At 60.7% G+C, this 12,676-nt stretch overlaps 1 protein-coding gene and 1 non-coding gene across 2 annotated transcripts; one reads left to right on the forward strand and one right to left on the reverse strand.

The window, feature by feature from the left end:
* The first annotated feature begins 182 nt into the window (after positions 1-182).
* Positions 183-310, forward strand: LOC135191019 (U11 spliceosomal RNA). Its single transcript, XR_010308709.1, has one exon. It is a non-coding gene; the product is annotated as a U11 spliceosomal RNA (small nuclear RNA).
* A 138-nt stretch (positions 311-448) lies between these two features.
* LOC135190935 (discoidin, CUB and LCCL domain-containing protein 1-like) lies at positions 449-12,266 on the reverse strand. The gene is made up of 15 exons (XM_064172758.1): positions 12,076-12,266; positions 9,115-9,336; positions 6,534-6,671; positions 6,155-6,206; positions 5,858-5,930; positions 5,564-5,697; positions 5,392-5,429; positions 5,074-5,268; positions 2,602-2,723; positions 2,343-2,511; positions 2,165-2,245; positions 1,879-1,969; positions 1,651-1,688; positions 1,367-1,489; positions 449-981 (listed from the first exon to the last, which is right to left on the reverse strand). The coding sequence occupies exons 1-15, from the start codon at positions 12,185-12,187 to the stop codon at positions 590-592; spliced, it is 1,980 nt and encodes a 659-aa protein (XP_064028828.1). The 5' UTR covers positions 12,188-12,266; the 3' UTR covers positions 449-589.
* Between the last annotated feature and the right edge of the window lie 410 nt (positions 12,267-12,676).

Below are 12,676 nucleotides of genomic sequence, written 5' to 3' on the forward strand. Positions count from 1 at the left end.
CGGGGCCGCGAGCGGCGTTTTTGGGGGGAAATCGCAGCAATTTGGTGAAGTGGACGACACAGGACTGAGTGCGGGGGGAGAAGTGCTCCCGTTCTGCTGATAGGGAAGCACGAAGGGCAGCTCGCCCTACGCTTGGAGAGCTGTGCTGGTTTCCCCTCCTGGCGAGGGGAAAATGTTGTCTCAAAAAGGGTTTCTGCCGTGCGTGGCACGGGGCGGCCGCGTGGCCGCTCCCGCGGAATCGACATCAAGAGATTTCGGAAGCACAATTTTTGCCGTAGGGGCGCCGGTAACCGCCAGTTCCGGCGCCCGGGCGGGGGCGGTCAATGGCAGAGCAGGATGGCGCTGGGAACCGCTCGTTCCGGCGCTCGGGCGGGGGCGGTCAATGGCAAAGCGGCGGGGCGAGTGGCGGCCGCTGCCCGGGGGCGTCCATCAGACGCTGCGTTGCGACTGCTGTTAGAATCTGTATTTCGTTAGAGGCTTTCTTAGAAAAGCTCCCCAGGCCCCACACCTTGAGCATGGCACCGCCGGGGCCACCGTCGCCGGGCCCCCGCGCGCCGTGACGCGCCGCTCCGCTCCGCTCCTCCAGCCGTCACAAAGCTTCATGATAAACGTGTGAGAGAGGACAGTCCCCCGGCGAGCCTTCTGCAGAGGGAGCATCGACGCCGCCGGGGCTGGCAGTCCGGGCCCCACTGGGCTGCTCGGCAGGCCGCAGGGTGGGCGCATCGTACCGCAGCGCGGGGCAGCCGGGCAGCCTGGCCGTGCAGGGGCTGCGGTGGGTACCGGCGGGCTCAGGCTCGCAGAACGGCGTGGCGTATTCGGGCTCAGGCGGCAGCGGCTCGGCATACTCGTGGTACTTTCCCGGTATGTCGTAGTGGCTCACGACCAGCGGCAGCGTGTAGCCCTCGTCCGGGAAGGGCTTGAACGTGGAAGGGCCCGGCTGGCTGCTGGGGCTCGCCTGCAACAAGTCTGGCTCGGCGTACTCTGGAATGGGGACACCGAGCTGTAAGCTGGGGGACGGCAGGGGGGTGGTCCTGGTGCCGTTCCACATGCGGGTGGGTTGGAGGCACCCATGGGTGGAAAACCTCGGGCACATCTGGATGCCCTGGGCGGGGAAATGGTGGGCAGGTGTGTGCCAAAGCCATCCAGGACAGGAGAACCACTCATAGGGATGGACATGTCCCTCTGCCTCAGCACGGAGAAGCCCTCCAGCCACCTTCTGATGCCCACACCTGGGCTCGAGGTGGAATAATAAAATAATAATAACCAACTGTTGTTAGTAGCCATAGCAGGGCCTCCCTTTTGCAAGACAGAGGTTGGGCCAGACTGGTGCTGGAGATAGGGACAACAGGCAGCCTGTCTTTGTTACCTGGTGAATGGGTCTGGCTGAGGTCCCTTAGAGTAGGTGGTGTGGGGAAGGAGGTGAGCACAGAGCCAGAGGGCTGCAGGCTCTGCAGGGAGCACACCTGGCTCAACTCCACTTCGGGGTACCCTGAGTGAGAACAGAATCCCTTCACTGTCACATGGCCCTTGGGGACACACTACTGTCCCCAGGGGTGGCACAGCTCAGGGCTCGGCAGCAGCACCTATTAAACCATCTGTACTGCTTCTGAAGCCCAGCAGGACTCCCAGGGAGGGTTGGGGACCTTTTACCTTTCATGATCCCACAGTTCAGCTCTGCCCCCGGCTTCCTGCAAGGGGGAGAGCAAGATGGGGGTGAAGGTTCTGAGCCACTCTGTGCCCACCACTCCCCACCTTCTTGCCCCTGCTGCACAAGGAGTTGCACCCCTCAGTACCCAGTGAGCAGCCAAACAGATGCCAGGCTTTAACAAGGCAATGCAAGGTCCCCTGGGGTGAAGCAGGGTGCAGGATGTAACCCACCTCTTCCTGTAACAGAGGAAAGCCAGCAGCAGGAGGCTGGAGCAGAGGAGCACAAAGCCACCAATGAGCAGCATGACCATCAGTGTGGAGTCTGGGGAGGGAGAGCAGCATCAGCCCCCTGTGTGCCCTGTCCCACCCCTCTGCACCCATTGGTGCCAGGAGTCCAGTCAAGCCAACAAAGAAAGAAAATTAAAGCGGCATCTTAAAGTTTGAGTGAGTCTACTGGTGCCTGTAGCAGCCACAAGACAGTGCTGCACCCTAGGAACAGCCCCCTCATGGCACCCACCTGTCTTCTCTGGGTCCAGGGCAATGCCAGGGATGGGTGTGTGGCTGATGAGGACAGGAACTTCCTCGGGGACACTGGGCACTGTGAGATGGAGCATGGACTGTAAGACCATCACAGGGAAGCAGAGGTGCCCAGGAGACACGCAGGACATCAAGGGGTGTGGGGTGAGAGGCCTCACCATAGGGCCGGGGTGCACGGACCCGTGTCAGCTGGCAGCCCAGCAGGGCCACCTTCAAGGCCACATGCTGGTGCCAGCTCTGGGGTGTGACTCGAATGTAGCGGGCAGCAATAGGGGGGATGAAGGCGTTGAAGACTTCCCCATGGCTGTCAGAGTTTCCTTCAAACACCTGCCCGAGAGGGTGAAGAGGGAGCCAATGGCTGAATGTCCATGGGTATGGGGTCTGCAGCCCCTCCCATTGTCCTCTCCCCATGCCCACCTTGTCCTCCTGGGCACGGCTGCCTCTGTAGGGTTTCCAGTTCCTCCCATCACGGCTGGAAGACACTCGGTAGGACCTCACGTAGTAGTTGTGGTGCTCAGTGGAGCCCTTGGTGATGATGCCTGGGGGTGCAGGAGTGAGCCCAGGGCCCCAGGGGGGCCTTGCTGTCAGCAGGGGGTATGGGAAAGGGCTTGGGATGTGCCCTGGGCCCCAGCGTGTCCCCTGGAGCTTTCCCAGCTGGAATAACCCAGCCCTCTGGGATACTTGGATCCCTGCTGGGAGAGATTCCAGCACAGGACTTGTCACAGCCCCGGGAGGAGCTTTGGGTGGCAGATTCAAGTGCTGGACCCCCAGCTCTGCCCCCGGGAGCCCGATAACCTCCAGCCCCGGATGTCAGCCCCACATTCCTCCCTCCTCCAGCCTCCCTCTGGACAATGTCTCCATTTTCCCGGCCGCAGTCGCCAGCCACTGCCGCACAAAGCCCCACTTTGGGCAGGCTCCGGCCGAACAAAAGCTGCTGGCTGGCACAAGACACAGGAGCACGACAGGAACTTGTTCAGCCCAGAAACGGCTGCGGGCAAGACAGGGGGAAGGGACAGCCAGGGTGGGTCTGCAGCTCGCTTTGCACCAGTAAAGCCACGGCACAATATGCTTCAAGGAGCCTGCTCTGGACAGTTGTTTGGGGGAATCACTGAGGCTGGCACATGTCACAGTATCACAGTATTATCAGGGTTGGAAGAGACCTCATAGATCAAGTCCAACCCTTTACCACAGAGCTCAAGGGCCAGACCATGGCACCAAGTGCCACGTCCAATCCTGCCTTGAACAGCTCCAGGGACGGCGACTCCACCACCTCCCCGGGCAGCCCATTCCAGTGCCCAATGACTCTCTCAGGGAAGAACTTTCTCCTCACCTCCAGCCTAAATCTCCCCTGGCTCAGCCTGAGGCTGTGTCCTCTCATTCTGGTGCTGGCCACCTGAGAGAAGAGTGGCCTGGCCACAACCACCCCTCAGGTAGTTGTAGACAGCAATAAGGTCACCCCTGAGCCTCCTCTTCTCCAGGCTAACCAATCCCAGCTCCCTCAGCCTCTCCTCGTAGGGCTGTGCTCAAGGCCTCTCCCCAGCCTCGTTGCCCTTCTCTGGACACGCTCAAGCATCTCAATGTCCCTTCTAAACTGGGGGGCCCAGAACTGAACACAGCACTCAAGGTGTGGTCTAACCAGTGCAGAGTACAGGGGCAGAATGACCTCCCTGCTCCTGCTTGCCACACCATTCCTGATGCAGGCCAGGATGCCACTGGCTCTCTTGGCCACCTGGGCACACTGCTGGCTCATGTTCAGGCGGGTATCAATCAGCACCCCCAGATCCCTCTCTGTTTGGCTGCTCTCCAGCCACTCCGACCCCAGCCTGTATCTCTGCATGGGGTTGTTGTGGCCAAAGTGCAGCACCCTGCACTTGGAGCTATTGAATGCCATCCCCTTGGACTCTGCCCATCTGTCCAGGTGGTCAAGGTCCCGCTGCAGAGCCCTTCTGCCCTCCAACCCAGTCACATCTGCCCCCAGCTTGGTGTCATCTGCAAACTTGCTGATGACTGACTCCATGCCCTCATCCAGATCATCTATGAAGATGTTAAAGAGGATGGGGCCCAGCACAGATCCCTGAGGGACACCACTAGTGACAGCTGCCAGCTGGATGTGGCACCATTCACCACCACTCTCTGGGTCCGGCCCTCCAGCCAGTTCCTAACCCAGCACAGAGTGTTGCCATCCAAGCCATGGGCTGACAGCTTAGCCAGCAGTTTGCTGTGGGGGACAGTGTCAAAGGCCTTGCTGAAGTCCAGATAGAGCACATCCACAGGCCTCCCCACAGCCACCAAGTGGGTCACCTGATCATAGAAGGAGATCAGGTTGGAGAGGCAGGATCTGCCCTTCCTAAACCCATGCTGGCTGGACCTGAGCCCTTTGCCATCCCTCAGGTGCGCAGTTATTGGCCCCAAGAGAACCTGCTCCATCAGTTTCCCTGGCACTGAGGTCAGGCTGACAGGTCTGTAGTTCCCAGGTTCCTCCATCCGACCCTTCTTGTGGATGGGGACCACGTTGGCAGTTTCCAGTCTCCTGGGACCTCTCCGGTGAGCCAGGACTGCTGGAAAATGATGGAGAGCAGCTTGGCCAGCTCAGCTGCCAGCTGTCTCAGCACCCTGGGATGGATCCCATCTGGTCCCATGGACTTGTGGGTGTACAGATGGCTCAGCAGGTCCTGAACTAATTCCTCATGAATTTCCAGGGGAACACACCACTCCCTGACCCCATCCCCCAGTTCAAGAGGCCACTTGCCCTGAACTCCTCCCTCCTTACTGTTGAAAACTGAGGCGAAGAAGGCATTCAGGACCACATGTCACCATGTGGAGGACAGTGGTCAGGGTGGCACAGGGCCAAAGGCAGCTGTTGTTCCCCCTTCAATGGACAACACTCACCTGTGATGTTCTTGCGGGTGCCTAGGTCTAGCTCCAGCCAGGTGACCTCAGAGCTGGGTTCAGCTGCCCAGGAGTGGCCGGAGGTGCCCAGCGCTGCCCGCTCAGCCACCCAGGCTCGGTCCTGGCCCAGCACATCCACCTCATGCCACCACGATGAAGCATTGAAGGCAGCTACCTCCAGCATGTCACCACAGGCTGGCAATGGGAGATGGCATGCTGGAAGCCCACAACCTCCAGCCAGGCATGGCATGGGGGATTACACCAAGTTGGGCAGCCAAAATCAGGGCTTAATGTCAGGGGAACCAGGGCAAAAAATACCTCTGTGGAACAGGAGCCGCTTCTCAGAGAGGGATCCCCTGAGAGGAGGACAAAAGAGAGAGCATCAGGTGTGGTCCCTGAAATGGAGGCGGGGCAGGTCCCCAGTGTCAGCACGGGTGGGTCACAGCCAGGTGTGAGGTGCAGTCAGAGTCCCCAGCCCCCCCTCGCCCACCTTTTGGAGCGGAGCCCGTTGGCGAAGGCCGACTCGTAGAGCGTGATGCCCTTCTCCCGGGACAGGGTGACCTGGCCCCCCAGTTCGTCCGCGATCACCCCAGCGTGCACAGCTGCCTTACACAGCACCGAGGTCTGCAGGGGGTAGGGTGGGAGTGAGAGCAGCCACGCACCCCACGGGGCACCACATGGCCAAACCCATCCCCTGCCGCCTATTGGGGAGGGACAAGCAGTAGCCATGTGTGCTGGGCACCGCTCCTGGTGTGCCATGGCATGAGCTGGGCTCTGCACTTACGTCACGGTAACCCTGGCTTGGGTTTCCCCAGATGTCCCCATCGATGCCCTTGCAGCCCGCGGGGCAGTACACGCTGAAACACACAGCAAGAGGGGGCAGGGCTTGCTCCCATCCCAGTCCTCTCTGCACCTCCTTTGCTCCCCATCCCACTGCGGCTGCACTCCAAGAGCCCCAGCGCCAGCACACCCCAAGCATCCAGGAGAGGGACGAGGAGAAAGCATGACTGATGGGGATCAGCAGCAATGCCAGGGCAGGGGACACCAAAGCAGGGACCACCCACATCCCCTGGTCACTCACCTGATGTGCTCCTGACTATAGTGAGTGCCTCGAACCAGGCAGGAGACCAGGTCTGCAAGGCAGGGACATCTCAGGGTTAGGAACTCTCACCAGCCCCACAGCACACACATCTTCCCAGGACACCCCAGGGAAGGCCTCTCAGTCCCTGCTGCCATCAGCCCCATGCCAGCAGCTCTGTCCCATGGTGCTGGGAGAGGTCCTGGGTAACCTGGAGGTCTCCCATGTTGTGCCCACAAGCCAGGAAAAACTTCAGTCTTCAGGGAGCTTTGGGCAATGGAAGCCCTCCCTGGGGTAAACAAGGAGCTCCCTGCACCCCCATCCATGCTACCCCCCTACAGGCTGAGGCATGGGGATGTTGCCAGGGGACGGTTCCCCCTACCAGGGTGCTGTGAGGTGGCGTAGGACAGGAGGAGGCCTCGTCCCGAGCGGTGGCTGGAGCTGTTGAACAGGACGGTCACAGAGCTGGAGTTTGTCACCAGGAGCGGGCTGGCAGGGCCAGCATTCCTGCAGTAGGGCCCTGACAACAGGAAGGGGGTCAGGGACACAACTAGGGGGCCCAGGGAACAGGGGCACCCCAACCCTGCAATGTCACCTCCCTTGGCCTAGCTCTTGCCAGGACCAGGGAGGCTCAGGCATTTGTGTTGTGCTTAGGGTGGTACCAGGTGTAGGGTGGTCTCATGTCAAGGTGGTCCCAACCTCAGGAGGCTGTAATCCCAAGGTAACCTCATCTCAGGATGTCCCCATGCCAGAGTGCTCCCAGGCTCAGGGTGGTCCCGACCCTGGGGCAGCTCCATGCCCGGGATGGTGCCAGCCCCAGAGCAGTTACCAAGAACACAGCTCTCTGCAGCTCACCCTATCTCCCCTGACCCCCACTCCTCCCACTGCACTCATGAACGGCACCAGGGGAGATGCAGCCCCCAGGCAAAGGGTGAGGGCCTGGACCAGGCTCCCAGGAGGCACCATGAGAGGTCCCCACCTCCCCGAGTGGGGAGAGACAGGGTGCTGGCTGGGCAGCGACCCCTACCCTCACTTCCCAGAATCCTTTCCATCCAGGGCCTCTTCCTTCCACACCAGCTGGGATGATGCAAGGGGCCACCAGGCCTTATCAGGCATGCGCCACTGTGTCTCCTGCTGCCAGGACAGGCACACATGGCACAGCTCCACAGGACCCCAAAACAGAGGCTCCATCCTTTCCTCATCTCCCCTTTCACAGCACTGCTGAGGCTGCCTCTTAAATCCCCTCTCTTTAATCTAAATTAATTTGCAGTCTCCATCTCCCTGATTAAAACCAGCTTAGCAGGCAGGCAGGTTCCTTGGGGACAGCTCTAGTCCCAAACAGGGACAAGAGGTGCCCCCAATCCCTGGACTGCCATCACTGACAGACTCTTCTCCATGTCTCTGCTGTGCTGCATGCTGCTGGCATCCTAGGGCACCCAGAATGCTTTGAGCAGAGGCATCGCTGCCCAGGGGAGCAGTGTTTCTGTGTCCCCACGATGAACCCCCCCCATGGGGTCATGCTGTGCCTCTCTTTCCCCACCCCACCTGCACTCTCGCCATGCCGGAGTTACGCTGAAGTGGGGGGCTGACCCCAGGGGACATGTCACACCTGTGCAGGGATGTCACAGGGCCAACAGAGCAATGGAATGGGGCTCTGCACAGTGCACAAACGGCAGGAAGGTGAGCTGCAGATGACAGCCAGCACACACTGCCATGTCTGGCATCGTGCCCACCCAGCTGGGGGCTCTGGAAACTCCCTGGATGTCGAGTACCCCTGGGCCAAGCTGGGGGCTGGAGGCTGCTTCCCCTGCAGGGACCCCAGGCAGGATGAGGCTGGGTGCCAGAGCCCAGGGCTGAATCAGCAGGATGGAGCCCACAATCTCCACCCGCTCTGGCCACTTCCCGACAACCATCTGGGACTACTCAAGGGCTGGCGGCAGCCGCGGGACTTGACCTGGCCATGGCCAACCCCCTCCTGGCCACGGCCACTCCTCGCCTGGCCACGGCCACCCCACACCTGCCAGTATGCAGAGTCTTCATAAGTATCCAGCCACCTCCCCCCAGCCCCCCACCACATTCACCAGCCCCCTGAGAGCATCATCTGGGGGTCCTCCCTTTCCCTTGTTTCTTCAACACCCCTCAGCCTGGCTTTGGGATGCCAGGAAATGGGAATAAATATGTCCCCAAGGCCATGGCAGAAAGGAGGGGAGTGAGGACCTCATATGTTGTCACCCCTCTGGGTACCAGCCTGGAAAGGGTGAAAGAACAGGGACAGATCCTGATCCTGGGAGCAGTGGCAAACAGATGCTGGCTCCTTTCCACCCATTTCCCTCCCTTGCCCCTTCCTGGGCCTCCACACACCCCCATCGACACCCTAGCATTAATGCTCCCCCCCCCCAAGACACCTCCCTCGACAGCCACCCTGCTCCCAGTGCTGTCAAATCTCTCCGTGATCATTAAACCTCTCTGTGAAAATTCTGGAAGCATTTGGCAGTGGCTGGGCAGAAATACTTAGCTGTGGCTATATCTGGTCCCAACTGGCTGTACCCTCCCTCTTTGGATACTGCCCACCCTCAAATACCCCTTGCATTTGTGTACCCTCCTCCTTGGGTACCCCATCCTCAGATAGCACTCTCCTTGGATACCCCTTGTACTGGGGTACCCTTATCCTCAGATACCTCCTCTTTGGGATACCTCCTTGAGTATCCCCTGTCTCAGGTACCCCCATGATCGGTTATGCCCCTCCTTGGACATCCCGCTCCCCAGGTACCCCTGTCCTTGGAGATCCTTGTCCTTGGGTATCCCTCTCCTTGGATACCCTGCTCCCTGTGATACAAACAGACAATCCCCAGGTTTTCCTGACGTTCTCCTTATTCACAAACGTGCTGCCACCTCACACACACCCCCTCTGCAGCCTCTCAGTGGTCACCACCTCTGTTTCCCCTCAGGACCCTCCCACTTACCATAGGCAGTGCCAGCCTGGGGGTCGGCAAGCAGAAGGAAGCTACGGGCACAGTGCTCGGAGGACTCCAGATCCACGTCCCCGAAGGCCAGGAGCAGAGAGGTGCCCGGGGGTGTCCGCAGCTGCCAGCGGCAGGCAGTGTGGTTGGGGTACGTGCCAGGGTAGTTCCTGGAGCTGAGAGTGCCACTGTGGGGTGTCAGCAGCGTGTGGCCACATCCATCCCCTGTGGAGAGACCGGGTGTGGGGAGGGGGGCATCAGCGAGGCTGACCCTGCTTCATTTCCCCACTTGACATAGCTTCAAGGGACACTCCACAGGCACCTTCAACCCCTTCAAATTCTTTCTTCATCCAGAAAAACAGGTTTGGTGGCATCGACCACCCCCCACATCGAGGACAGTCCCCAAGAGGATGCAGGGATGAAGGTGCTTCAGTTTCCCCTAATCCTGCACAGACCTGGACCTCCAGCTCCTCTCCATTCTCCAGGCCAGGAGCACCCCAATTTTGGTTGATACAAAAGGATGCAAGGAAGAAATGCCCCCCATGACAGGGCTGTATGGGACAAATCAGCCCCTGGGAACACCCAGCTCTAGCCTTGAACTCGAGGCTGACTTTGGGCAGCTACACCCCCACCTCCTCATGCCACAAAAGGGGCTTTTCTCCAGGCTCATCACCCTTGGGAACGAGGGAATACCCTGGAAACTCGAGTGTCATGGATCAGACGGGATTTCTGGGCAGGATTGGGGTGCAAGGACTGGCAGGGAGTTGGGGGGAAATCACTGCTCAGCCCCACCACATGGGCTGGGAAGATGTGGGGGTCGGTCGTTACAACAACCCCCCCATCCCCAAGAAGCTGCTGCTGCCAAGCATCATCACAGGCAAGCGATGGTGGGCGCGGCTTCGCCCCTGCCTTGGCTCCCCTCGCTGTCGCCGGGAGACAGCACAAAGCACCGGCCAGGAAAAATCTTGCAGGGATAAAAAAAAGAGGGAGGGGATCCGGAGATGGAAGATGCCAACACCACCCCCCACACAGCCCCCCCTCCCCCCCCCCCCCCCCCCAGAGGCCTGCGGGAAGGGCTGGTAGCCAAACTGAGGGGGTTCATCCTTTGAGCATTCCCAGGGCAGGGATGCAGGACTGGGCGAATGCATAAATTTCCCCATCCTGGCTGGGCAGTGCCTTCCATTATGTAAGGATCTGGGGCAGTGGGGGGACACCAGGGACAGACTGAATGAGGGACCCTGGGGGGTCAGGAAAGCAGCTCCCAGAGGTGGGGAAATAAATTGGGGGTATATGGGGGGAGTTTCTGTCAAGGAAAGTTGGGATTCATTTGCATCTGCATGGAAAACTCTCTCTTAGCCAGGACAGCCTGGTGTGTGTGCCCAAGCTGGGGGTCTTGGACAGACCCCACCAGCTCCAGCCTCATACCAGGGTGCAGAGGAGCTGCGGACACTCATCCCAGGAAAGGAAACTCTTGGAAAAAGCATCCCAAGCATAGCCAGCACATGCCAGGGATAGGGAAGAGCTGCAGGCGCACGCAGGGATTTGACTCCGAGGAAGATACCGAAAGACTGGAAATGAGAAAGGCAGATCCCGAGGTGGGGGCAGGGGGGAGCTGGGACGTGTCACCCCCACCCCCAAGAAAAACATTAAAAAAAAAAAAATATAAGCTGCGGAGAGCTGCGGAGAGCTGGGATTTCCGCCGGGAGAGGGTGACGCGGCGGCCGGGTCATCCCTGCCAGGGATTTGTTTTCTCACAGGATGCAGGAAAGACACAACAGGGCGATGCTCGGGGAAAAGCGCAGCACGCTGCCGGGCCCAGGGGAGCGCTCCGTGTCCACCGGCAGGTTTGGGATCCCCTGAAACCCTCTGTCGGAAATTCTCCCGAATCCCGCGTGGGAAGGCAAACGGGTTTTGCTCCCGCTGATCCCGTGCGCCTGTTTCCCCTCGCTGGGAGCGATGCTCAGGATGTCCCCGTTCTTGTCTCTTCGCCCCTCCTTGTGCCTTCGGCATGAGGTTGGGCTCAACGTCCCCGGGAGCCTTTCCCAGACCCCGGGATGTGTAAATCCCTTCGGAGCGACGCTGTCGAGGGCTGCGACATCCCCGGGATGGAGCCCGCTACAGAGCTCTCCCGGCCGTTACTGTCAGATACTCTTAAACTAGGGCTGCACCAGGGACGTCGGGATTAGCGGTTCCCGGGGAAAGCTCTACAGGAAGGATGGAGTCCATTCCCGGGCTCCCGGGGCAGGTGGCACCTCGGCGTCGGGAGCGGAGCGGGACAGAGAGACCGAAGACGGGAGCTGCGAGACCAGGCGGATGCGGGACTGAGGAGATGCGGGAGTGATGGAGGTAGTGGGCAGCTCGTCCCGTCCGGTAACGGAGCAGACAGATGGCGAAGGCTCTGTCCCGGATCGGTACTGGGACAGGCGGACCGCCAGGACTCCTTTTCTGGTGTGGTCTCAATCTCGGGGACACGGAAGCCCTGTCCTGCATTAGTACTAGGACAGATGGACCGCAAGGATTCCATCCCGGTGTGGCGTCAGCGGGGATCGGTCCCGGCTCGTCACCGAAAAGGCAATTCTGGGTCTAATCCCAGTCCAGACACAGTGAGGAGCTCGTCCTGGCTCGAACAGGGCTGTCCATTCCAGATCGGTAACGGGACAGGAGGAATCCCGTTTGATCCTTCTCCCTGTCCCGGTTCCCATCTCGGATCTAGTCCCGCTCTCTCCCTGCTCTGGTCCCCATCTCGTACTCAGTCGCAGTCCCTGAACCCATCCCAGACATAGTTCCAGCCCCGGCCCAGTCTCGGAAATGGTGTCGATCTCCATCCTGGACCTAGACCCAGTCCCAGTCTCCGTCCCGTGCGCGGCTCACGGCTCATCCCAGGGAGAGAAGTGGTGCCCCGAGGGTGCCAGTGGAAGTGAAGATCCTGGTGTCGACTCCCGGTGCCCCGCAACCCACACTCACCGTCCTGTCCGCCGGCCGGGCGCAGCCCCAGCGGGCCCAGCAGAAAGCAGCGGCGGAGCAGCGCCACCGCCAGCACCAGCGCCCCCTGCGCCGCCCCGCCACCCGTACGCATCCTGCCACTGCCGCCGCCGTCGCCGGTCCCGCTGCGCCCCCGCCGATCCAGCTGCCCCGCGCCCGCCCCCGTGCCAATCCGCCGCTCCTATTGGCTACCGCTTATCGGGCCCGTGCCGCCATTGGGACATCTTGCTGCCACTCAGACGGCACAGTGGGCAGCGGGGGGCTCGGCCGGGGTGTGTGGGCGGGTCAGGGCACCGCGGGGAGGGTCCGCGCTCTGAGATGCGGGGCTGGGATCCTCAAGGCCGGGCTGGGGACGGCCCCAGATACTCACTGGAGAGGGGAGTGTGAAGGCAACCTTCCCCATGACCAAGACAGGGCTTGTCCCCCGGCACTGGGCACTGCTGAGGCCACACCTCGAATCCTGGCGGTCAGTTTTGGGCCACTCACCCCAAGAAGGACATTGAGGGACTGGACCAGGTCCAGAGAAAGGCAAACAAAGCTGAGGAAGCGTCTGGAGAACAGGGCTGGGGAGAAGCAGCTGAGG

The sequence above is a fragment of the Pogoniulus pusillus genome, chromosome 37 (genome assembly GCF_015220805.1).
Source record: "Pogoniulus pusillus isolate bPogPus1 chromosome 37, bPogPus1.pri, whole genome shotgun sequence".
In the NCBI taxonomy this organism is placed as follows: domain Eukaryota; kingdom Metazoa; phylum Chordata; class Aves; order Piciformes; family Lybiidae; genus Pogoniulus; species Pogoniulus pusillus.